This window comes from Manis javanica, chromosome 6 (genome assembly GCF_040802235.1).
Source record: "Manis javanica isolate MJ-LG chromosome 6, MJ_LKY, whole genome shotgun sequence".
In the NCBI taxonomy this organism is placed as follows: domain Eukaryota; kingdom Metazoa; phylum Chordata; class Mammalia; order Pholidota; family Manidae; genus Manis; species Manis javanica.
In genome coordinates, this window is record NC_133161.1 from 95,821,489 (window position 1) to 95,848,257 (window position 26,769).

Genomic DNA, 26,769 nt, shown 5'->3' on the forward strand with positions numbered 1-26,769 from the left:
CATGATTGTAACGTATTCTTCTGATAAAGGAAACTTCTGCATGCTTTCAGAGATCAAATTTTGAAACATATGAAAACATCTTAAATTCCAGTAGGTGATTAATTGCTCCATAAAAGAGTGAATTTTTGACATCATGCTTGAAAGATACAAACAGATGAGTACAGCGACTTAAATGCCATCCATTTGAAGCTGGGGGACTGATGATATAAACACATCTCACGTTCTCTGCTATTCAGCCCCACTGTCAGGAGACAACATCCCCCACCATGTAACTAACTGCAAGGGCCCTCTCCGCAGAATCACTCTGCACGGCATGGAGCTGGGAATAAAACTGTTAAAAAAATAATGTGGCTTTTTAAAGACCTTTGGAAGGAATATTATACGTGCTGTTTCTGAAACAGAGTGGGTTGGACCATTGAAAAGGAAGCTAAGGCACCACAGTGCTAACAGGTAATGTGAATATGGAGATTAGACTTCCCATTCCTTCTGTCCCAGCACTGATGTTCACAAGCAAAACCAGCCACTCAGTGGGGGTGACCCACACTGAGGGGCACATTTTTCACACTCACTCCTTTTGCTGTTTTGAAAAGGCCTCTTGAAAGACACATAGTGTCCTTCAGAGAGGAGTGTGCAGGTTTCAGGGGAACCGAGGGGTACCTGAGCTGCCCGCTAAGCATATTTCAGAGCCAGAGTAGAGCTGCCTTCTAGAACTAGGATAAGAGGGAAGTGGATCTCAGGAAGGTTTGGAAGCCTCTATCATCTGGGTGAGAAGCCAGGCCAGAAGGCAGAATTTGAGTGCTTTTACATAATCACAAAAAGCTAAATCAAACAAAAGAGAAGCAGAGCACCTTGAGAACCAATATTTTATGACTCTCAGAAATAAATACACATGTCAGATTCATGTCTTTTGTAATATATAACTCACAACAGCAAAAAGAATGTCTGCTTACCTTAGTACTGAAGGGGAAATGTGGATTTTTCCAGTTGTTTTGAGATGTTAGAATATGTACTTTCAGATGTCAAGGGAAGAAAGGACTTGCATCTTGGCAAATCAGTACCAAATTCAGTTTTAATCAAAGGTACTTTATATTAATTTTTTACTTTTATCTCCTTTTTACTCTCCTGTCCCCTTCTATTTTAACTGATACACAAGAGGGGAAAGTACAGCCAAAACCTTGTTAAGAAAAATATACATCTATCTTCTTAGCTTCTGGACACAGAACTACATTTATGACAAATTTAATACTAGCTTGAGAGTAACTAAGCCCAGTTATAATTACCTTGCTGGGAAGAGAAATCAATTAAGCATCCTAGTGATAAAATCCCCACAGCACACCTAGAGTAAATGCACAACTGGAGAAGGACAGGGGATCAAAATAAAAGAGAAGAGAAGGGAAAGGCAGTATTTAGTCCACTGTTTGGACAGTAATGGGACAAAGTAATCTTTTCCAAGGGAACACGGAGCCCATTACACTGGAAATGAGACTACCTAGTGGGCGAAGTCAGCCGAGTACCTAATTCTCCTCTTCAACTTCATGATTTGCTAATGTGAAACACATGTCTCCCTTTTGCACCAAGTTCAAATGACGCTGGAATTCCAACCGTGTGGCTCAGCGACTGACCCAGAACAAGGGAAAACTTGTCAGGATTTAAGAGCTTTCAGCAAAGCCCTTCAATTGCGGCCAGCACCCTATTCCACGGAAGGATATCAATTATAGATAGTGACTTGCTTTAGCAGGCGGTCGGGACTGTCAGACACTAGATAGACAACCATGAAGAATCATGAATCTTTCTATTAACTGTAAGAGGGGGAAAAAGAATGGGTCACGGCTATAAATAAGGCACAGCATCGGAATGGTGTAACACCCTGCCTCTTGGTGGTATGTAGCATAAAGATTCAACTAATTCACACAATGTCCTCTCTCCAAGGAAAGTCATGGGAGTGGAAACAGTTACTGCTTCCCTTGGTACTTAAAAAAGTGGGTTTTGCAACTGGTATTTTTCCATCTGCCACCACATCAATTAGAAGGACTTGAAGAAGCCATTCCTTCAATCAACAAAAAAATTAAGTGCCTGTACTATGCCAGGCGACTGGCAACGCTACCAAGCTTACCTCCATGAGTCAGGAGGTACTTGTATGTCATGTAAAGCGAAATCAATTTAAATGCACAGATTTGGAATTTCCATACTTCAGATAACATAAAAAGGTGGAAAATAAGTGAAGGAAGCTGGCACTATTATGTTATTGTAAATTATAAGTTTCATTTCAATTTACTTGCTCACATAATATATCTCAGACTAAAATTAGTATCATAAAGGCAATATATTGGATTTTCTTCTAATCCTGACATGGATTTCTTCTTGCTGATTTGGAATAAAACAGTTCCACTGTGTATGTACTCATTCTTTGTTTTATGATAAAAGACAACATGGTGGTCATTTAGTTGAAAGTTGAAACAGGTTTGCCGTAAAACTACTCAGATCTCTCTATTAAAACATCACTACCTAAAACCTTTTAACACTGAGATGACATATAAATACCTTTAATAGTCACTGTCCGTCACAAGCTATCATGTGAAGCAGGCAGTGAAAAGGTTAAAGTTATTACCAAGACTCAAAAAACGTTACCTCGACCCTGGCCTCTAATGAGGAGCACGATGCCTTTTAAGTGTAGACTTAGAGTAAGCCCCTCCCTCATTCCTCATTTGATGATAACCACAGCATCCTTGGAAATGACAATGACTCATCCACAGAGAAAGCACCATGACACCACAGAGCAGGGGCACTGCCAGCTTCTTGTTCATGGCAGTGGTTTTTATAAAAACAATTCTCACTTCTGTTGGCCACTCATTACACCACTAACGGTATCGCTGGCATACTCTGCTGTTTGGGAATATTTCCCTACATTAAAAGAAAAAGACCCAACATTTTTTATTTTTCCTTTTTAGTATTACAATGTCTGTGGTTTCCATTAAAACAGTCAGCAAGAATTAAGGGCCCTTAAGTCAGGCTTGCCTTAAAAAAAAATAACACTTGCATCACATTAAGGAGAAAGAATCAAATTAAGTTCATGGAAAAATCTGCAAATATACCTTAATTAAAAACATTTGACTTTCCAGTTTCTTGCTGTGCTGAGAAATCGATAATTCTTCCTATACAATTACAAGGAGGCACAATTAAAAAAGAAATGGAGGGGGAGAAACCCTGCTGATGTCATGTTAGATCCTCAGAATGTTCTGTAAAAAAACAAGATCTTAAAACCTGGCAAGTCACATATTTAACACTGTCGTGCAACTGCAATGTGTGGGATTTGTTACACAGGATAGGCCAAGTTGAGAAGACACACTTCAAAAGCCCATGCCGCCTCTGAAACATGTGGGATGTGTGAGGAATTTTATAGTTTCAGGATTTAAATGGAGGAGGGTTATCAAGAAATATGGATCATCTAAAAATAAACAAGTTATTATAAAAGAAAGAAAAGCCAATGGAGTGTGTGTGTGGAGTGGGTGGGGGGGTGGTGTAGGCAGAGAATCACAGCAAGAACTGCTCTGTCAGATTTTCCGTCGTATTAAAAGCTTATGAAACTGCCACACTTAGCAAATCATTTTGGATGCCTTAATGGAGTCTGTGCTTCCACACAGGAGTGTGTGAGCCTACATCTCTTTATTCTTGATTATCTAAAGGCCCTTCCATCTCAATTGCTCCTGGTCTTATTTGCCGGGAAGCCCCGCTGGCCTGAGAGGAAGCGCCAAATAAAGTGAAGCCCAGGAGAAGGAAATGGGGCTAATCAGGGACGTCACGGGGCAGTCGGGGAATGCATCTGAACTAATATGCAGGCAAGCGAGGGTAGTTCTCAGTCTGACCGTGCTGTAATTTTCAAACATGAACATTACCAAATACATTTTAAAATACCTACCACTTTTTCCATAAAACTATTAGCCCAGCCAATGGCTTTCTCCGGGAATCTACCTACCTACTCAGAGTACTAACTGCTGCATAAGATGATGGGGGATTCCTCAGATACTGAGGGTTTAGGAGAGGAAGGCAGAAGGAACAAAAGGAATCCCCCACCTCTCTGATTTTTTCTATTGTGACTGGGTCTTGGAAAGCAGAATCAAACTTGGTTAAAAGGTTAATCATAATTCATGTCCAGCTTACTATGACTCAATAACCATCAAAGACACTAACTCAAAATAGTGTTTTCTGGCTTACAGGATCAGAGTCATTACACTCTCTATTGAAGACTTTATTGAATTTTACACTAAGCTTTAGCTGACTGAACAGGTCAAGCACCATGGCTCAGTTTTCTTTATTCTCAGAAAGTCATAAAGCCCTCTTCAGTTCACAACGCTGCTAGCTAAGAAACCTGACTCAGCGCAGGGTCAGCAAGGCTGACCCCACAGAAAAGGTCACATAGCTGTAAAGCCCTGTGTCAGAGTCCCCTTCACTTACATGCACCAGCTGCTCCTGGGTGTCAAACTCCCGCGTGCAACCCTCCCAGTGGCAGTTTGTCTCATAGATGACGTCAGGCTCCTGTTTGCTTTCCTCTTTGTCCCCTTCCTCCTTCACCAGGGTAGTTCCTTCAGGCTGTTCCTGAAAGGCAGGGGGTTGAGGACGAGTGGAGAGAGGGGAAAAAAATCAGACACAATGGGAGCAGAGAGAAGAAGAGGAGGGAAAAATCTGATACAGATGTGTCTTCTTCCTGATGCAATTTTTCAATTAAAAACTAAATAGAGCCCTGCTCTATCAACTGGGTTTTGTGAATTGATGACGTCAAGCATGTGGAATCATCTGTGTGCATATTTTCGGATTTACCAAATACATCTTCAGAGAGTGTTAACTTGGGAATAAAGAAAACAGTTCGAAACTTTGCTGTTCGGAATACAAGAGTGAAAAAAACTAAAATGTCATCCTCTAAGAGAAGCAATTAACCTGGGTTATGTAATCTTTACCCAAAAGACTGGTCTTTCTCTTTTGGTTAGATTCTTGTCAGTATATTAATTTGTTTATTCTCCTATTTTTCAACCCAGGGAAATAGTTTTCAAGTAATTTTAATTCAGTTTTCCCTGACCTTGGAGGCTGTGAGGGGCACTTTGTGGATTTTATAGGGACAAAGTCTTGTTTCAACTTCTGATCCCCAAGGATATGATTACTGTCCAAGAACCACAACATCTAAAGCTTGGCACCATTGTATTTTCAAGCCTTCTAAAGCAGCTTCACAGAAATGAAAATGCAAAGACTTCCCAGGATTCTGAGAGGTGATTAGGTATATAGATTTGGGGTCTAATCTGGAACAATACGGCAAAAACTGTATATAAGCATTTAGATAAAACCAGCAAGGTTGTTGGCTGGCAAAATGCAAGAGGAAGGACAGATTTCAGAAACCATGACACCTGTTCATTCCATCCTCAAAGTACTTAGCAAAAAGGATATTTGGCTAAAACAGGCTGAGTTTGGGCTAAAGCAGCCTGGCCATATAGCAAGGTCCAGATTCAGTGGACATCCAGACTCTTGCCCAACCCCTATTTCTGACAACTAATATTCATTGACCCCTTTCCCATGTCAGGCACAGGGACCCTAGGAGATGATATTATGGGTGTAATCTATACATTTTAAAACTGAAGCTCAGAGGATCTAAGCAACATAAAGCAGAGACCAGATTGAAAATCTTACACTTGTCCTTTCAGAACTTTGGGTGAAGGCCGAGAATCAAAGTAGACCAAGGTTAGGTTAGTTGTACCCTGATCCCTCATGGTTCTCCAGGCTCCCTTGGCAAGTAAGAAGTAGCAAAATAAAAACAAATAAGACACGATTGGCATAGGAGATATCACTGGCTCTGTGCATCTCAGGCTTTGAGCAGAAGTTTGTAATTTCGGCCCAGGGTCAGGGCTAAGGCCTGAAGCCTGCTCACACTGGTGGTCAGTAACAGAGTAGTCCAACCACTTACTCTGAATGACAGTTTATTACCCCCAGGGCTTTCTGCAGGTTTTTGTGTTTGCTTCAGAGCTAGTGAAACAGATCAAGTCAGACTCTCTAACTGGCCTTTGGTCAAATGGGTGGGTATGGCCAAGGCTAGGCCAAGACAGTAGACAAGGAAATGCTGTGAAAGACCCCCTGCCTGAGGGGTCAGCCGGCTGGCCTGCAGAATCCTGGCAGCGCACCTGCTGTCCACGCGGCCCTGGGCTGGGGAGGTCCTCGTCGGGTTTGATTTTGGACCGCTTGTTGTGCACCAGGTCGCCAGTGCTGCTGACGGCGGACTCACTCGTGGGCTTGTTCTGTTGGTCACATTTGCAGGGACAAAGACAAGAAGTAGATTCTGATCAATAAGCAGGCCCACAGTGAAAATATGCAACTCGCCACAAGCAGGCTCATGTGGCGCTAGAGCAATGAGTCTGATGGCACTGCAGTGCCACCGTAGCAGCATTTTGAGAATGTGCCCAAAGGCCGAAAAGGCCTCTGTGAGGTAGCTCCTTGTCCTGAACTCATGAGTAGCAACTCCCTGTGGTGTTTAAAAAAAGAACAGAGCTGGGGGGCTGGGCTTTGAGGAGCTCCAACAGTGTCGTCCAACGACAAAGGTGCGGGGTACTAGGAAACCAACACAAACTGTGTGCAAAGTTCTTTGATTAGAGCATCCAGATTCTTCTTTAAGCAGTATCAGTGTAGAGACAAGAAAAGAGGCACAGCACACTTTTATTCTTTCTCTGAAGTGTCATGCAATCCTGAGCCCCAGGTAGCAGTGGCAGTATGAGAATCACACCTTTTTGCACAATGTGTTTCTGTTGGATGGGGCTACAGACAGCACCAGGTCAGAGGGAAGCTTACCAAGCAGCAACCTTTCCCGCCAAGCATAAAGTGACTCTGGTGCAGGACACTATTGTTAATTAGGAGCATACACATAACACACTCCTCAGTACTGAAGACCGCAGCCCTGTGTGAGGAAGACAGGCTGCCTTAGGGAAGCCTGAGAACGCCAAGGTGCCGTGTCCCCTGGGAGCTGAAGGGGCGGCTTGGCTCTCTTCTCTGTGCTTACCCAGACAGACCAGACCAGCCCAGGGAGCAGTCTCTCTCACCTGTGAGGACTCCGAAGGGCCAGAGCTGACCTGCACGGGGTTCAGAACCGTAGGGATCCCAGGAATAGGTCGCTGCGTTGGAAAGGTTGGGGCAGGGTGGATGAGTGGAGGGCTGTGTCCAAAGGCAGAGCCTAAACTCTGTTGCCGGCTTAAGTGATGCATGTGGAGAGACATGGGTGCAGAAGGGTAGGTGAAGCTCAGGGCAGGGCTGCACATGGGAAAAAAAGGGGAGAAGACCATCATTCTCGTGGAATGCAAAGCCTGTCTTGAGCACACCACATCTGCACCTTTACACCTGGTCTTACCATCCCAAACGATGCCAGGGCCATCTGTTAAATGAGAAGATAAAAACGGTCATTGATGAACATCTTGCAAACTTCCAAAAGAAAGGGGACTATTCCAACCAGACACTGCGTGCAGGCACATGTGCACACAGACCAGAAATCAGATTCAGCAAAACGGAACAAAAGGCATTGGCTCAATAATAGCTATTTATTGCAATAACAAACTTCATATAAAACAGAGAATGGGTGACTACATGCGTACTTTTAGTGGCTCTCAGTCCCATATGTTCCTGTACGTGAAGCAATTCTTTTAATCTCAGCTCACACTGTGAGCTTTCATATGTCTCCAGATCTTATTACAAGAGGAAAGAAAATCAATTGGTTAAATGCGTTTTGAACACCATGCTTGTCATATCACTCATTTGTTTGTAAAGATGGAAAGCTTGGTTCATCCAGAATGCCACCTAAAGAATTTCCATCAGTGCCGTCTGGTTACAGAAGCTGATGGATTAACCTCTCTCGGCTGAAATCGGTGATCAATGGGCTTCGATGGAGGAATATTCCAATGGGAGAGCACAGCTCCCTCTGCCAGCTAAATGGCATTAAATGTCTATTAAAGTCCATTACACATGCTAATACCTGTCACCACTTCATTTTGCCATAGTACTTCCCAGGCTTCAGTAAGTTCTGAGGAAGCCACACGATTACCTAAAGATTTCTCGACTGGTAGGCAGTGCCAAATCATTTTTCGTGCCAGCACAGTTTAGGAATCAAATCCTCTTAAAAGAATGAAGTGCTCTTGAGGAATTTGCCACTGGCTTAAAAATGCATGAAAAATTCTAACTGCATTTGTGAAAATTTCTTCTTTAAAAAATAATCAGTGAAACACACACACACACACACACACACACACACACACACACACACACTGAGTTCCTTCATCCTGCTGTGTAATACCCAGAAAGAATCGGGGTTTCATGTCAAAGATAGAATTCATGTAAATTTCCAATCTGGTGGGTTAATTACTATTGCTATTAAGCACATTAACTGAGAATATAATAATTATAGTAACAAAATTCAAACCATTTCAACAACTTTAAGTAATAATTCCAAAGATATATGTGGTCCATTAATGTGACTCTGCATTTTGCCTATTTGACTACAATCCATAAAAGGCGGCTTCAATGGGATTACATTACTATTATTCCTACAGAGAGCCTTTCATGACAATAGCTTGTCCATTTAAGACTGAATATTATTAAGAATACCCTAGGAGAGCTCCACCAGGCTTGGAGGAACCCTCCTTTCATTCTGTATTATATTTCTTTAATAAAAGGAAGCAGAAGGCTGGTGAAAACAGTCATTGTTCACAGTAAGTTAGGGAGAAATCAGTAATAATATTCCGTTTCTGCAGTGGTATAGTTTCTGCCAGTGCCTCTGAAAGCAACCATGAATGATTACGGCACGACTTAGCTAAGGTAGCTGCGCGGATGATTGATAGGGCATTAATCAAAAGATGCATATCTGCCTCAGAATTTGTTCACAAGCTTTTTTCTAATAGCTGATTTCATGTTCACTGAGCTCTATGCCAGTTTGTCCAATTTATTTTTCAGTGTACAAGCCATTCATCAAAAAACACAATGATTTAACACACACACCTCCACCCCCCAAACCTTTTGGTGAATGAGTATTACTAAGTGGAACTACCTTAGTCTATTCATTAAGCACACACAAAAAAAGAAAAAAAAACAAAGGAGCCCACTACCCCTACATTTACAATGTGACACAGACTTTGCCAAACCTCTATGCACCCTTTCAGAGTTTTCTGTGCCCACAGGATCAGGCAGGCTTGGGAGGGGCGTCCACAGCCATTTATATTTCTAATTCTGGGAGGCCTGATATCTGGGAGCTGAAAAAGTCAGGACCTAATTAAGAATCAAGGCCATTAGAGAAAACATTTCACTAGGCAGAAGAGTGCCCTCAGTGGCATGTATGAGCAATGGACAAGTGGAAATAGCTGGCAGTATAGGTACAGTTTTACTTTTAAGATGTAGGAGAGAAGACAAAAAGGAGGCACAGCTAAGGTACCTATCTCAGAAACATCCTTCCTGACTTCAGCAGACACAGGAAGGAGCTGTGGATGCTTTCAGTGTGTTTGGGTAATGTCTCCTCTCAGAGCTGCTTTTTTTCTGGTATAACTAGAGAATGAACATTCTCTTAAAATCCATGTCAACCTTTAGATTCCAAGGGATATGAGATCATGCAGAATGGATGAGTAATCCTCAGCCATCACTGCCTGTTCATAAGAAGGCAGCAAGAGAAACACTCTCCCCTCCAGGCCAAAGTGGCCCGTGGCACAGACGGGCCTTGTCTCCGCCCGGAGGAGCTTGTAGGGCTGTTGGCTCTGTGAGGTGCTGCAGGAGGGCCGCTATTCGCTCCAGATCACAAAGCCTATTTAGAGTCTGATGACAGAAGTAGAAGCTCTTGGCTGTCACACGGTGCACGGATTTGGGAGCCAACGCTCCTCTTGCTCTCAAAACAGCCTGCAGAGCTGTTGACAAAGTTTTGTAAGGAAGAAGCATAGGATGGGCGATGCCAGGGCACTGCACACAGATGGCAAGCATAGCAGAAAGACCCCCTCCTCTCACATGCAGAAGAGCCTCCAGAGGACTCCTGCCACTGGGGAGCTGGGGTCCGAGCCACCACCTCCTGTTTTCTGACTCCAAGGGGAGGTGAGCCGTCATCCTGAGAAGCTCTGCCTGGTGGGACAGCCCGAGTCACTCTGCATACAGGTGCTTGCTGAGTCCTTCCCCAGCTCACTGTAGCTGCCTCCTTTTTGTCATTCAGGTCTCAGCTTAAATGTCACCTCTTCAGACATTGAGACCTATGCCTGTGTCAAAGTGAGGCTCCTCTACAGCTCCCCATCCAATCATTCTCTATTGTTTGACAATTTTACCATCACTGCAGTAGCCGGCACTCTGAAATCATGTTCTCGCTTTAGAAGTAAGGTCCAGGTGGGCTGGGCCCTGGTCTGTTTTGCTCCCCCCACCCTCTGGTGCTGGGCACTGCCTGGCACCCAGCAGGCCCTCAGTACAGAGTCAGTGATGCCCTTCTTCTGAGCAACACTTTCCCGCTGCCACTGCAACAAATTAGCACAACCTTAGTGGCTTAAAACACATGCTTATTCTCCTGTAATTCTGGAGCACAGAAATCTCCAGTGGGTTGGAAGGCTGTGTTCTTTTGGCATCTCTAGGTGCCCTGCCTCTGGCAACTTCTAGGCCATCTGCCTCTTTGGCTGGTGGCCCCATTCTACTCTGACCTTCTGTGACTCTAACTGTGGCCCCTGCCCCTGTCATGCAAGGACACCTGTGATTACATTCAGGCCACCTGAATAATCCTGGATAGCTTCTTCATCTCTAACTCCTAACTTAATCACAGCTACAAAATTCCTTGTGCTGCATAAGGTGACATGTTCACAGCTCCTGGGATTAAGGCATAGGTGTCTTTGGGGGCCATTATTCTGCCTACTGCTCTCAAAACAGTCATTTCAAAGAAAAACAGGTTTTCCTCTAGAAACTGCAATTTGACAACATGTCTGTAAATAGTACAAATAAAGCTAGTCTCTAGATTCACATTTTGCTATAGAACTTAAGCAGCTTTGCTGACTTACAGAGGTCAGAAATAAATAGATAGATAGATAGATAGATAGATAGATAGATAGATAGATAGATAGATAGATAGATAGATAGATAGATAGATAGATAGATAAATTTCTTTAGAAGCCCTAAAAAAATCTTCCTAAATTGTTCAGGTATTCATTCTACAATCTCCTAGAAATGTACAGGATTGGTATGGTTGAAAACTTTTATAAATCTGTTCTGTCTCTTAAACAAGAACACAGTCTAGCCCAGAACTTGGTCTATCTGAGCTTCATGACCCTAAATTTTTCTGCTTACCCTATTCTTTCTTGTGGATCACTTGAAAAGCAATATATTTTACATTCTGATTTCTGAATTCTCTTCACTCGATGCTTAAATATAATTTTGAAAAGCTATTTTTATAGCTTTCAGTTCTTTTCTAAAGGACTACATGAAAGATGGGTAATTAAAACAAATAAACATTTATAAGAATGTGACTTATAACTGTTAATGTATATTCAGTCAGTAAGATTGGTAGAATCAAGTGTCAAATGGCCCAGACCTTCCCAAGCAGTGTACAGACAAGGTCACAGGCCTCCTGAGATAACAACCCAAAAGTAAGTGTTACGGGCACAAAGAAAAAAAGTGCCAAGTTCATAAAAGTCTGAGGAATATGGGTTCAACAGGCTGGGGTGTCACGCTGCTATTAAATGTGAATGTGAGTTCCACCCCACATGTAGTTTGCTGTGGATTTGGAGGAGCTTCCAGAGACCAGCGTTCCTTGCAAAACACTTTGAGAAATACTCTTCTAGGACAACAGTTATAAAGCTAGAATACATTAAGTTAAATGGTAATTTGCCCTTTATTTTCTCAAGAGCAGAAAAGGAGGAAAAAACTGAGGAAAACATGACTCATTTTCTTTGAAGATCCTTGGCTGTAACATGTATGGAGTTCTCACCCACCACATTTATGGTTTCTGAGCAGATTTAAAGGTATTGAATTTTTTTTTTTTAAGAAATACCCTAAGGGGCACTCTTCTATATGTGGTAACTCAGAGGCAGAATTCTGAGCACATGTAAATAAGGATAAATACTGATGGCCAGGACCACCTTTATGTCCAGTTCTCAGCTGAATTAAAAGTGATCAACAAACTACTGTCTTGCTGGGAACCAGTTCTTCTTTTTCCGAAATATTTAAAATTAAAATACCCAAAGTCTGAACTTTGAGAAAATTTTGATGTATTTATACTCTATAAAAAATTAGAGGCAAAGTTTTGTCAATACTCTGTTGCTAAGTATAGTCAAATTTTGCAACCTGGGCCTCGTTTCTTATTTTGTAGTAAACAGTACAGTAACACCTTCCTTATCTGAAAATCTCCTCTGGGATCTCAGCAATTACCCTCAATTTGGTTAAAATTTGGCATATAAGAAGAAAGGAAGGACATGAAACAATTAAAATAAATGTCATAAAATCCATACACTACATCATTCATTAATTCGGCAAGTTGTAACTGAGTACTTACTATGCATCCCACTTACATTTAAAAAGGATAAAATATTTTTGGTAACTGGCAAATTATATTACGACAATCCATACATAATGCTTGAAAATTTATCATCATTTTTGACTTTCACAAAAAACATTCTTTGTTCACACCAAGGAAGTGATGTGGGTCAACATTTGTACAGAATCCCCGTGATCAATGTATAAATTGGATTTATATTTAATTTCTAGAATGATATATACATGAGGACAGTAAAAGCTCACATTGTGGAGAATCATACATTAAACATTTATTCAACCCCACTGTACATAAAGGTATTTCAAAGTCACTAATATTTAAGTCAAATGGGTAAGATCCACTTTAATGTGCATCTGAGACATGCCCACAGTGTGCTTCCCAAACACGTCAGGAATTCTGGGCACTGTGAGGGTGAGGGGTGTGGGTAAGCTGGGAACCTTAACAGTAACACACTAAATAACAGCACAGTTTGGCTTGTTGCAGTCCTCTACACTGGAAGGATAAATAAAGATGACTACAGTGCTGAAGAGATCTGTTTTTAAGTAAACACGAGAAAAATGGAGGAACTATATAAGATGGTACAAGATTGGATCTCCCAGCCACTGCTCACTTAAAGATTAAAGTTTCTATTTTATCATTGAACGACTTCATCCACATGGCACCTGAACCCTTCTCTAAAACGGTTTTCCATAAAGTTGCCACTGAAGTGCAGTGCTCGGCTTCCTCTCTGTTATGCACCATACACACGGGGAAGGGACGGGGAGGCAGGGGGCAGCTGAGCAGGACTCCGCACATCTTATTTATATTTGCTTCTGCGGAAAGGCTCATGGGTTCCCAGGTTCACCTCTGGAATGCCACAAGGACCTGAAGTGTCTTGCAGAGCTGGGCAGGCCTGTGATTGATTAGAAAACTGAATCACCGCTGAGCCTTAGCGTGGGTGGTACTGGGGTGGCTGAATCAAAGGCACCACCTCCTGTCCATGTGGAGAGTAAAGAGTATGTGGCACCTTAGGATTCTCAGGATACCTTTTTTTTTTTAAATGTAAAATCAATTCTAACTACTTATCAACACATTTTTTTCCAACTGCCCTGGTCTTTAAATTTTGGTCAGATGTGAGTTTTAGAAAACATCCTTAAGAGAAACTCATGGATGATTTTATGATGTATTACTTTAGGTCCAGGCACTGGGACTGAGAAACCATGCTGCAAACAGCCCGTTTTTCTACATGAATCCAATGATGCTCTTTGCTTTTTGGTATTCCATCTCTCCTGACCCTTCTGCTCATGAAACCAGAATGGGAGGTAAAGTCAGGCAAGAGGCAACATGAGGGCACCACAACCGGAGAACCCGGCTCAAGGAGAGAGACAGGGAGAGGGCCAAGGAGGCATTCTAATCAAAACCAACTTTGTGATACTTTGTGGCTCTTGCACTAACGAGGTCATCCACTTTCTGGTGTGACAGCTGTGGAATTTACTGCACAGCAGCTGTCATTCAAGGTAAGAACAATTCTTTTTGCAGAGAATGGGCCAAGAGCTGTTATTATTTGTCTGTGTGTAAGTAGGACACACATGGGGAGGCATGCTTCTATTTGAAATGAAAAATATAAAACTTCCACTCCCATCCACACAAGCTTCCAGGACAAGATTATTAGAAAACCTGGCAGTCTCAGAAGAACAAACAGGCACACAAATGAAGAGCCACTCACAAAACAGGTATCACCCCAACCTTTACATTGAGGCATAGTCCTCTCTGAGTAATTTTTGGGACAAAAACACACCAGGCTTTATATGATGAATGCGTTCTAAAGGCTTTAAAAGCTACTTGCCATTAAACATCCAGACAAGATCTCTGTGAACGTGAATGGCAGTGCCACACGCTCCGGTGAGATTTGGCTCAAAGTGCCTAAATCATGGAGCTGCTCAGCCATGTAGACATGACTAAAAAAAAAGCATGATCAACTTTTTAGAAACATGATCAGATATTACTCCCCTTTTATATTCTATTAGTCCACATTCACATTCTAATATTCTACAGCATATGTTTCCTATCAATCCTTTTAGCCGTGCCTTCCATTGGAGGGTTTCTAATAGAGAATGAAGTAAGGTGCAGAGAACAGGAGTTCAGAGTTAGGTCCCCAGGCTCTGCTGCACAGGTAGCTGGGTGCCTTTGCATCAGGCCACTAACCTTGCTGAGCATCAGCTCCTAGTCCCTGAAACAATGCAGCCTCACCCAGTCCCCGAAGGCTTCCTCTTATTCTTGACTCACTGGGTCATGATGCTGTGCACAACCCTGCCCTACCTCCTGTCTTGTGCTCTGGCTCACAGCCCCGTGTTTACTGCCTTCTGGTGTCCTGGGCTGCTGACAGTCCAACAGCCTGATGCTAACCATCCCCGGCCTTGTCTGCACCATCATTTCCTCATGTCTGCTTGGAGGCTTTTCCCTTCGGTGAGTTCCATGAGGGCAGGGCTCGTGTCTCTCATTCAGTTCTCATTCCACCTCCATGACTAGCACTTAGCTGAATGCACCACTAAGAACTTGAGGAATGAATGAGGAACTGATTAGATGAAGTACTGTATAAAACCAATGACCACATGTGGGAATAAAGGAAAACTACCTTTTTTCACTACTCTTCAGAACTTTGACTGATACGGGGAGAAATTCATTTCATAACTTTTAGAAGCTCTGATCAGAGAGTTTGAGGACACCGGTCATGTGGCCCCATATTCATCTATTCCTCAGTGTTTACCACTTAACTCATATTTACATTGTTTCTCCGACATAAACAAGGAGTTGACTCCTGGCCACAGCCCACAGCCCACAGTCGAGGCTGGCTTCTACCCAGCCCGAGCAGCGTGGCGCCCAACAGACCTCTCCCTACTCCAGGGCCTGCTGTTGGAGTTCGAGCAGGAACCAACGACCTGCTCTCCGGTCAGCCGACACAGCTCGTCAGAGCAGGCAACAGAAAGCCGGCTCTGGCTGGTGAACCCACCTTGGTGTCTGGCCTGCCATGCCAGACCTGAAGGTAAGCACACAAACCATCTTCATTTTGGCCATTAAACTCAAAGTGAGTTAAAAATGAGCAGGTGATGCATTTCTTCATTCAATTTACCTTTGTCAGCAGATTTTGGGAAGATGAGTATCATTTGAAATACCTTCTCTTCCAAGGGTAGTTCAATTTCTAGGGGAAGGTGTTAGAAGAGTTAAAAGCATCTCCATGATAATGCCATTAATTGGCATTTATAGCATTAGCCTTAACCATACAGAGTGTGAGGAGGGCTACAGGCTGTATTTGATAAATGTAAATCATTTGACCTCAAAAAACTAAAAATATTGGCCTGTATGAGGTCCTGGGTTCGATCCCCAGCATCTCGACCAAAAAAAAAACAAAAAAAAAAAGCAAAAAACAAAACAAACAAACAAACAAAAAAACAAAAAAACCTAAAAATAGAAATACCATTTGACCCCGGAATTCCACTCCTAGGAATTTACCCAGAGAACACAAGTTCTCAGATTCAAAAAAGACATATGCATCCCTGTTTATTGCAGCACTATTTACAATAGCCAAGACACAGAAGCAACCTAAGTGTCCATTAGTAGATGAATGAATAAAGAAGAGGTGGTACATATACACAATGGAATACTATTCAGCCATAAGAAAGAAACAAATCCTACCATTTGCAACAACACGGATGGAGCTGGAGGGTATTATGCTCAGTGAAATAAACCAGACAGAGAAAAACAAGTGCCAAATTATTTCCCTCATTTGTGGAGTATAACAATGAAGCAAAACTGAAGGAACAAAATAGCAGCCTACTCACAGACTCCAAGAAGGGACTAGAGATTACCAAAGGGGAGGGGTGGGGGAGGAGGAGTGGGGAGGGAGGGAGAAGGGGATGAAAGGGTATTATGTTTAGAACACATGGTGTGGGGGAGGAGGATCATGGGGAAGACAGTGTAGCTCAGAGAAGGCAAATAGGGACTCTGTGGCATTTTACTATACTGATGGGCAGTGACTGCAATGGAGTATGGGGGTGGGACTCGAAAGTATGGGTGAATGTAGTAACCACATTGTTTTTCATGTGAAACCTTCATAAAAGTGTATATCAATAATACCTTAATAAAAAAAGAGTGAGTCATCTGGTCGTAAAAGGAAGTCTTCAGGATGAGGGAGAAATTGAAACTTTTTGAGATAGTTGAGTAATTTGTAACATCCTTTCCCAATGCATGGAGTTAACTTTTTGAATTACCATTTTAGTTATGATATAAAAAAAGATAACATACATTTAGAAAATATGTTTGAAAACTTAGACTGAATTTAGTGCTATGTTTTGATATGCCAATAAGTTTTTGTGAACAAATATTTGCTTTATATGGTATTTTTAAGGCAGTCTAAGTAAGTGTATAAACACAAAAATCAAACACAAACGGAAGATAGACATTTGCTTTTTATCCCTTAATTTTTATCCACCCCTCTGTATCCATCTCCATATATTTATCAACCTATGGACATACATTATTCCTATAGACTGTAGCATTCTAAAAACCAGAATTATTTATCTACTATGTAGAAAACTCCATTAATGAAGGAGGTGACTGGAATTCTAATTGTTCATTAAGAACTCGATTTATTCACCCATGAAGTATTCATTGAGTGGTGTCAAGGTGACAAGGTGCAGATGTTGGGAGGTGAAGTACAGCTGTGAACAAGACACACACAGCCCTCAAGCCTCCAGAACTTGTATTCTAGTGGAGGGAAACAAATAGCAAACTACTAGATAAGCCACTAAGTACAGGAATTTCAAAGAGCAGTAAATGCCATATAATAATATATAATACCTCATATAATAATAAATCGGTCTCTTGTAGGGATATATTTGGGGTGGGACACAAAAGTGAAAGAGATCACAATGGAATTTTTTAGAAAACTGAATATGCGCCCTTCAACTGAATAACATCTTTAGACAGTTTACCCCCATCATTACTCCATGGACTGCCAAAACCAGAAGCCGATTAGGTATTAGAAAACAGAGTCAAAGTCACTTGCATTTGGGGTAAGTTAAAAAGCATGGGCCTGGCATGCTGGCACTGTACCATCAGCCATGCAACCTTTGCTTTGCCAACTTGCTTTTGCAAAGACCTCCTGTGCTGATGAGTCAAACAAGAACAATAATACTACACTTTCCAAAATCTCTGTGAGACAGAAAGAGTGAGTGCACCTCACATCTACTGTGTTGCTTCAAATACCGCAGAGATTACCTGCATCCCAAATCCCTATTCCTCCTTGTGTTCTTCACTCTGGAGAAAGTTGGTGAACACTTTTAGATTTCTTTTGGCTTCTTCCTTGCCCTGTCATCCACTGATCCTAACACTTATGGTTATTCCTCAAGTCAGGTTTTTTGGTTTTGCCTTTTATTTTATTGATATGTAGCTGATCTATATTATATCAGTTCCAGGTGTACAATGTAGTGATTTGACAATTTTATACATTACAAAATGGTCAACACAATAAGTGTGGCTATTGTCAACACAGAGATATGACAATATTATTGACTATCCCCTATGCTGTACTTTCATCCCTGTGATTAATTTATTTTATAATTAGAAGTTTATACCTCTTTAATACCCTTTACTTATTTTGCCCATAGCCCTACCTCCCCTAGGGCAAGCACCAGTATGTTCTGTGTTTATGGATCTATTTCTATTTTGTTTGTTCTATTTTTTAGATTCTATATATAAGCAGAATCATATGGTATTTGTCTTTCTCTGCTTGGCCTATTTCACTTAGCATAATACTCTCTAGGTCCATCCATGGTGTTGTAAATGGCAAGATTTCTTTTTTTATGGCTGAGTAATATTCCATTGTGTGTATGTACCACATCTTCTTTTTCCATTCATTTGTCAATGGACACTTAGGTTGCTTTTGTATCTTGGCTACTATAAATAATGCTGTGATAAACACAGGGGTGCATGTATCTTTTTGAACTAGTGACTTTGTTTTTGTTTTCTTCAGGTAGATTCCCAGAAGTGGGATTACTGGGTTGTATGGTATTTCTATTTTTAGTCTTTTGAGAAACCACAGAAGGAAAACTTAGAACAGGGCAAGCAAAGCAACATGTCTTCCACTAAAGGACTGACAAGTGGCACTGATGATAATTATTCTAACTCATGTATCATATGGCAAGCTGAGCTCACCCTGGGTTATCTGTATCACCTCCCATGCATTAAAAGCTACACCTTATCCTCACATGGTAGAGGTGTGTTGAAGAATGAGAGGTCAGGCTGCCAGAAAGAGGTCAGGCAAGGAAGGCCCTGAGCACAGGAGGCCTCGGTCACCTGCCTAGCCCAGGGTCTCTGGACCCGAGTGCTCTTCCACAGGAACTTGGCCTTCTGGCTCTACTGACAATAACAGGGTCTGTTGTAGTTCCTTGGAAAGGGGAAAATGATCATCCCAAGTCAGGGCACCGACAGTCTGGAGCACTAACACTAGATTACCTGGAAAAAGGCAGAGAGCAAGTCGGCCATGAAAAGTAAAGACAGCACTGGGATCATCCGTGCACCACATTCTACTCGAAGTCCTTTAGATGCTGTAAGAAGTCAAGATCACTGGGCAGAGTAAGGGGGAAGAAAACTTAAGGAAAAGCAAGAGAAATGGATACTCGCAAAGTGATTCTGTGTGTGATTACCGTTTTTGTGAGTATCTTTGCATGCCATATTTCCACTGCCATGCTGCCATGACTTCTAGTCAAGCCACATAATAATTACATAATTTCAGCAAATTGAGATATGGTCACTGGCAGTCTATGACCCAGGAACATCTGCTAGGAGTGCAGGCACAGCCAGGCTATGATTCTGAGACCAGCACCCTTCCTCAGCACAGTATGGGGATGATCATGGGGTGGCATGGCCAGGCCACGGCAGCTCATCTCCTGGATGGACTGACCACCCAGGGTCAGTTCTCCTGGGACTGCCCACAGGCAGAGGTCATCATCAGGCCTGCCAGATCCACACGAGCTTTAATAAAATGTGTCCCTTCATGATGAGGGTATTGTGTCTATAGTTTACAAATGTGAAGACTGGACTTCAGAAAGCCCATGGGCAAATGAGGTTTGCATGCATGGTGGCAAAGCTAGAATTGGCTACAGATGTGTCCGACTCCAGAGTCTACATTTGTGACTAAGGTGGTTAATCCTGAAAACACCCTGGGACCCTTCTCTATGAACTGACTACTCTCATATAAGCAGAGCTATTTGCTTTTTCGCTCTGTATTTTCACACTTTATTAGCCGTATTAAAAGCATGAAGAAAAGCAGCAGGAAACGACATCATATCAAAGTGGGACTTACCAATATTTAAACATTAACTTGCCTGCCAAAGAGCACTGCTGATAATTGACAAGCAGAGCATTAAAACTATACCTGAGAACATTATGGAAAAAACAAGGGCACTCATCATTTCTAGTAAATATAGTATGTTATTACTGACAACCCTTTTCTTTTCTGGGCTGTTGGGGTTTCCCTAATAGAGACATCTGTCATGAAAGACCCATTAATTAACGACTAAAGCTTTTGTCCACTTATAGAAACACACCAATCAATAAATCCTCATTTGCTCAAAACAAGGCTAGTGAAAACAGCCTTTAATATGTACTTTTAATATGTAATATGTACTAAAGCAAGGAATCGCCCGTGGTTTGCAATACTAAAGTTCCAAAGATTGCTAGTTACTTAATTCTTAAATTATGGGTGAAAAACTTAGGGGAAATGAGAACAGAAGTCTATAAGCAGGGTTGCATAGTTAATTAGAATATTGCCTAATTCTATGTCTAAAATAACTATTTGTTAATTAGCATAGTTCAAAACAAGAAGTGATTAGCTCATAAGAGCAATGTAAACATACCTAAATTTCATAAGATGGTTTAATTATTCCCTACATCAGCCCAAGTTTGGTCCGGTCCTTAGTAGGGAGAAATATTTTCTACGAAGCATGTTCACAGAAGTCTGCGTTTTTACCTTCACACACAGGTACAGACATAACACACTTCACCGAAGGCTGTGTCCAAATGTTCTCATTGTACAGAGAAGGAGAATGGCTAAAGTAGAGATCTTTCAAATTAAACAAAAAATATCTAATAGAAAATAAAGGAACTCTGATAGCTATGTTACAATTTCAAGGCATTTATTTCCTGTTAGACTAAACATGCGCCTGTCATTCCGCTTTCCCCCTAGTAGCAGTTGGGAGAGGGAAATACCAGGCGAGCCTTCTGATTTCTGCTCCTGTTCCTGCATCACCAGGTATGAAGTCAGGTTTTCCTTTAGCGAACTATAATTAGTAAGCAGAGCTCGGATTGAAAGATTTGCCATATTCACTGTCTCTATGAAGTAGATTTCATTATAACCAGTAGTCATAAATGTTTACACACAGGCTACTGACTGCAGTCTGCAAAAACAATTATTTGGGGCCCATTAATTGGCTCTGGAATTCACCGTAGTGATACTTAGCCTGCACCCCAGGTGCCGCCCAGTTCCATGCGCAGTATTCTTCCTCAGAGATAGCCAGTCCTGCAAATTCAGGTGCAGTCAAGGGCTGATGTTTTATTAAAGAAGCACATAATGGATTCAGGAAAATACATACCTGATTGCACTGGCAGATAAGTGACCATAGGAGCCACTTGCTGAAGAGCTGCTGCGGGAATTATTGAGAATGGTGACCAAGGAGTTGGGAGACGTCCTTATCATGGTCTGAAGGTCAAAGCTATGATCAGACAGTGGTGATATGGACAGTGTACGTTTTCGGCTCGGCCTGGCTGACAGCCTGGGACTGGGGAATCTGGTGCCTGTTATATAAACAAAACAGAACTGGATTACCTGCGGCTGTACTGGAACCAGTTATTTATTGATACTCGCCTGTGTGGAAGAAGTGAAGAAGAAGCTGGCAACTTCCGGTGACAAGTACTGCTCCACCCACTTGTGATCTACTGGCTACAATTGAGAAAATTAGGGCGAAATTTATCTTCCTAGGCCTTACCTCAGGGGAGCTCTGTTTATTAATGTGCAGGCAAAATGATAAATTGCTAAACAAAAGGGAAGGACTTTTATGTGTTATCCTTCTCATTTCTAGTGATTTATGAATCTGACGGCGGCTTAGATATTCCCGTCATTAATTCACCACAAACGACAAAGACAGTGGTTCCCACGGTTACACAGCACACCACCCCTCCCACTCCAAATGCACCATTTTAAGGCAATGAGGCCAAGAGAAAGATGAATTAAAGTATCCAAAAATAAAAAATTCAGCTATTTATGCCCTCATTTCCAATTTTCTGTAGTTCTCTGATCCATGGAGTTCTTAAAGCTTTACTAAAACAAATGCTCTCCATCAGAGGCAATTTTGCCCCTAGGAGACATATGACAACATCTGGAGACATTCTAGTTATAACAACTTATGGGGTGCTCTTTACACCCAGTGGGTAGAGACTGGGATGGTGCTGGACACCTTGCTGTGCACGGCACAGATGCCATGATTAAGAATTATCTAGCCCCAGTAATACCAAGATTGAGGAACCTTGCCCTCAATTTCCCATAACCCAACAGCTTACGTCCTAAGAAACAAAATCTTGGGATGTGATTTTGTTTATGGTTTTCCAAGGAGGGGAAAGAACCCCACTGTAAGTATAATGAGATTCAGTCAGTCTGTTTTAACTCTCTAGACTTTCTTTTCTAGTAAGAACTAACAGAGAATAAAGAATTTATTATTTATTATTAGAACTTTTAGCCTTCAAGAAGATTCCTCCAATGAAATTCTAATCTGGAAGTTAGTAACTCACACTTAAGTGCTGCCAAATTGATACAATGGTTTTTACTTGGAAAGTTAAAAGTTAAATGCCCATTTGCCTTCAATTTGGTAGATATTAGAGATTTGAATTTCAGGACATAGCTCTGAATGTGGCCCAGAGACCCACTCCTACCTTTTCTTAGGTCACATTTACATTACAGAGTCATCAAACTATAGTTCAGTGAAAGAATGAGAACCTAATCCCACTATGTCAGAGGCAAATCAAACAGGATTAATTTTAAGTAATAATGGAGGGTTTCCATTTCATACCATGGGTGCACCCACACACGGGAACATGGACATTTTGAGATACCCAGAAAACTAGAGTAGAAGGTGAGCTTTCTTTACAGAACAAACTCTAGGCACTCGGTCTGGAAAATAGGTTGGGAATATTTTCTTCATCAAAGATGGGCCCTGACACAGGGTAACAACCCAACATGCTTTGAGACAACTTAATGAAATGCAATAGATGGACATGAAAGACTCTCTCTATATTATAGAAATAAATACACATACTTTATAGTTAGTAAAAAGTAAATCACAAATTGGAACTCAGTATTAGTACCATCCATGTATAAAACCAGAGAACCAATTTCAGTGACCAATGTGGTACCTACTCAAAGTTTTCTTTCAGGCACATTTAAAATTGAGTATCTTCATTTAGAATAATTTCATGATTAGCCTGATTTAGGGAATATCAGCCCCAAATCAGCAACCCCAATGATGCACGCATCTTCTAGGATGTTGATGGACATCTTACTTTTATCATGGCATCTGCCTAACAAATAAATATTGCACACCTACTCACTATGAGATGCTCATTTCATCACTGAAGTTTCTTAGTGAAGAAATACATTCCACTTCCAAGCTATTTCAAGGACAAATCAGGCCATTGCCCATACCTCATAATCCTCCACCATAACCCTGCTTGGTGATCCCAAGGACATTCTGGATGGAGCTGATCCCCGGAACACCTCCAATTTTTACAATCACTAACTAGACAAGGAGGCCATCTGATGCAATAAAGTCCTGGAGGCCTTATATCCCCCTCACATCTTCCAAAGACAACCCAGGAGCCCCACTTCTTCCCTTCCATGGACCCTGCAGGTTACACATCGCCTGGCTACTCCAGCCCCTCTCTGTTTCCCTCTCCAAGACAGGCTCTTATTTAAGTCAGTTTCCACCAATTCAAATAGCATGGCTCTTAGGAGCCCTCAACTCTAGGATGTGCCTTGCAAGACTCCTTGCTCTCCTGTCTTTTGAGAGCACTCTAATCCTGAAAGGCAGAATTACAGTCCTAAAACAGACTTGTTTATTCTGCCGTGCCACACATTGGGTCTCTATTCTGCAGCTGGCTGAAACCCAGATGTGACTGTTGTTGGTGCATTTAGAAGTCAAGTGCTCATGTGAAACCAGTTTATTGTGGCTTCTGCCGGTGGAAGAGTCCTGAAGATCTGTAACAATGGGTCAGAGCAACCAGCTGGACCCTGTGCGGCAGGGTCATTGCAGGTGTGCATCCAATGTGGGAATTTACAACCGTGTTGCTTCTCCACTGGAAAAGTATCCTACGGCTTAAAGTCTGGGTACTCTTCCTATGTTCTGTTAAACTAGATGTTATTTCTATTATTTCGGAGGGAAGGAAGACAGTGCTTAAAGCACTTTCCAACCCTTTAATAACTTTAACCTCTTCCCTGCCCCCTAATAAGCAACCAAAGAAAGAGAAAGGCAGCACTTGGGGACGGGGACTTGGGATCCTCTGCTTAAGGGAGCTGCTGGAATGGACAGTGAACATTTCCAAAGCAACTGAAAAGAGTGGCCCAGTGCTTCACTGAACCTGCAACTTTATTCTTGCATGTAAACCTGAACATTCTTATTGTTCCAGCACAGATACCTCCAATCTGGCTTTCTGTTAATTGTTGTGTTTCTCTATTCGAATACAAAATTCTGACAGAGAAGGGAGGTTTCCTTTTATGTGATGAATGATAGGACATCTAAATTCCTACTTAATGACAATCAATTCACCATGTACTCAGGCAAATTAAAATTCCTTTAATTGGTTTTTACAAAGTAAAAGAGTAGCTTCATCCTTTATTTAGGTAAAAACTGCCATTGCCTGACTAAACCCATTCTCATCAAATTGAGAAGGTAATGTGGGCTGACCTTCCAATGAGTCTCTCTTATTTTAATTCTTTATTTGCAGATTTCAAATAACTAATTTGCATAATAACACTGGGCTTTTTTTTTCAACAATCCCTAATTGAAATGTGCTCCTGCTGCATCTGAAATGTAGGTTCTCTATAAAGCCAAACAACAAAACCCTTGCAGAAGGTGCAACATATTTACTTTGTGTGTGGTGCTGAGCTCCGAGATGGGAAACATGGCAAGCTGCATTCCTGTGGAATAGAGCTACGACAGTCCATGACAGCAAGACTAAAGCTCTAGATTCACCCTGTGTAGACCAGTCACCTTCTCTTTATTCAAAACCTGAAGGCTGAATTCCTAACCACTGCTAGAGAGGTGCCAAGGACACCATTGTCAGAGAAGAACCCAGACAGACTGCAGATGCAAAAGCACTGTTACTAGGAAAAACAAACAAAACCTTGAGTGTAAGCCCTACTCAAAGGCATGCTGCTGTCATTTAAAGGGTACTGGCTTTCATCGAGCTACGCCTTGGATGAAGCTTTTGGTTGACTTCCTGGAACCCAGCAAACAGAATGTAAAGAATCTGAATGAGCAAGAACTCTTGGATGTTTTCAGCAGTGATAACCTAGGCTCGTTCATCTGTATGTCTAGGTAAGTGACCCAAAGGGGTCATCATAAGCCTTGAGGGATCCAAAATGATGTGATATAAAATGCATCAAATGATCCCATTTTCTTCCACTGCTATGCACTAAAAGAAAGCCCCTTCTGACTTGGAAATGCTTTTTATTTTTCCTAGATAAAAGGTCTTAGCAAAATATAATTTTTAATGTAAAGAAAATCCACGAGGCAAAAAAAATCAATGAAAAAATGCAAAACCAAGTCTTTTTTTTCAGTTAATTTTTAAAGCATAAAATCTATGAAATCTAAGAGTGACTGGATGTCATACACCCACATAAACAAACACATTCAAGGAGGGATAGTTTTTTGTGTATCTGCCAAATTACAATCACTTGCATCTTCCAGTTCACTGTGTCCCTGAGCTAAACAGGGAGTCCCCAGATAATCAAATCTGCAGAAGCTTCCTAGAAAACCAAGGAAACCAATGTGCCAAATATTGGTGGTTCTTCCTCCAGTTTGGAAAGCTGAGCGATCAACCTAATCTTTGCATCTTCCTCTCCATTCCATGTGTTAGCACTGGCCACCCCCAGGTCTGCAGAGAACGGCCCATCACTTACTATCCATGGCATGAAGATACTCCATGTGGATGGCACCAGCTCCAGCAGTAGCTGCTGAGGGAATGATGTCTGCGTAGGGGCTGCGTTGCCCAGCCAGCAGAGCCATCTGGTGGTAGTATTCTGCCGGGCTGACTCCAGTGTGGGGGGCTAGCAGAGGATAAAAGAGAACCAGTTACTAGTTGGAAGAAGGGCAACATGAAGCTTCTCTTGAGACATCCCAAAGTGCATTTGCCAGGCGGCCTGTACCAGTCATTCCTTTTATGGCTCACTCTCGTTAAACTTCTTTAACTCAAACTGTGCTTTCACTGAAGTCTACAGAGATGTGTTTATATTTATTTATTTATAGTGAAAAAAACGGAACAAAAAGAAGAGAAAAAAACTAAATATACTATAAAATGTTTTGAGTTAAAGACATCACCAAGAATTCAAAAATAATTAAAATGTACATATGTACATACGCATGTACACTCAATGTCCACATTTGCCCCCTCCACATACTAAATAGTTTCTTACACCAAAGCAGTGCATCTTCACATTCCTTACAGAAGGAGACAACTCAGACAACTATGATATCTTCCCAGACATAAAATCCTTCCCTGAGCTTTCTGATGAAAGCGTCTCAGTACCTGGAGGATGCAGTGCTTACACGTGATCAAGGCACCACTTTAATAAAACACAGCTGAGGGATAAGCTGCAAATCTGTGTTCCATAATTTTAAACTTTTTTTCTTTTTCATTACAAAATCCAAAGGAAAATATACCTATCAATCTGGAGCAATTTACTAGCAAGAGTCAGCTCTGTAAGAGCAGGAAAATTATCAGTTTCCACCTGCCAATTTACATGCAAAAGCAGCAAGATACCCTAGCAGTACTGAGGGTGGTCTCCAGGTTCACCAAGATCTGCACACAAATCCCAGTGTCATGAGGTTGTTGGGAGCAATGAAGGCAATGATGCATGTAAAGTGCTTAATACACAGCATTCAATCAATGAAAGTCAGTCTAACAGTCATTAGTGTAGAAACATGGGCATTTTAGCAATAGGTCTCCAG

General features: G+C 41.7%; 1 protein-coding gene across 4 annotated transcripts in view; it reads right to left on the bottom strand.

Moving 5' to 3' along the window:
* The window catches only part of GLI3 (GLI family zinc finger 3), a 266,600-nt gene that overhangs the window by 58,678 nt on the left and 181,153 nt on the right, over window positions 1–26,769 (bottom strand). For all 4 annotated transcript variants that reach the window (XM_073239077.1, XM_017677942.3, XM_073239078.1 and 1 more), the window contains 5 exons: window positions 25,722–25,868; window positions 21,145–21,346; window positions 7,071–7,278; window positions 6,162–6,275; window positions 4,453–4,593 (listed from right to left, as the gene is read on the bottom strand). In XM_073239077.1, coding sequence (XP_073095178.1) covers window positions 4,453–4,593; window positions 6,162–6,275; window positions 7,071–7,278; window positions 21,145–21,346; window positions 25,722–25,868 — 812 coding nt within the window. The remainder of the gene's footprint in view (window positions 1–4,452; window positions 4,594–6,161; window positions 6,276–7,070; window positions 7,279–21,144; window positions 21,347–25,721; window positions 25,869–26,769) is intronic.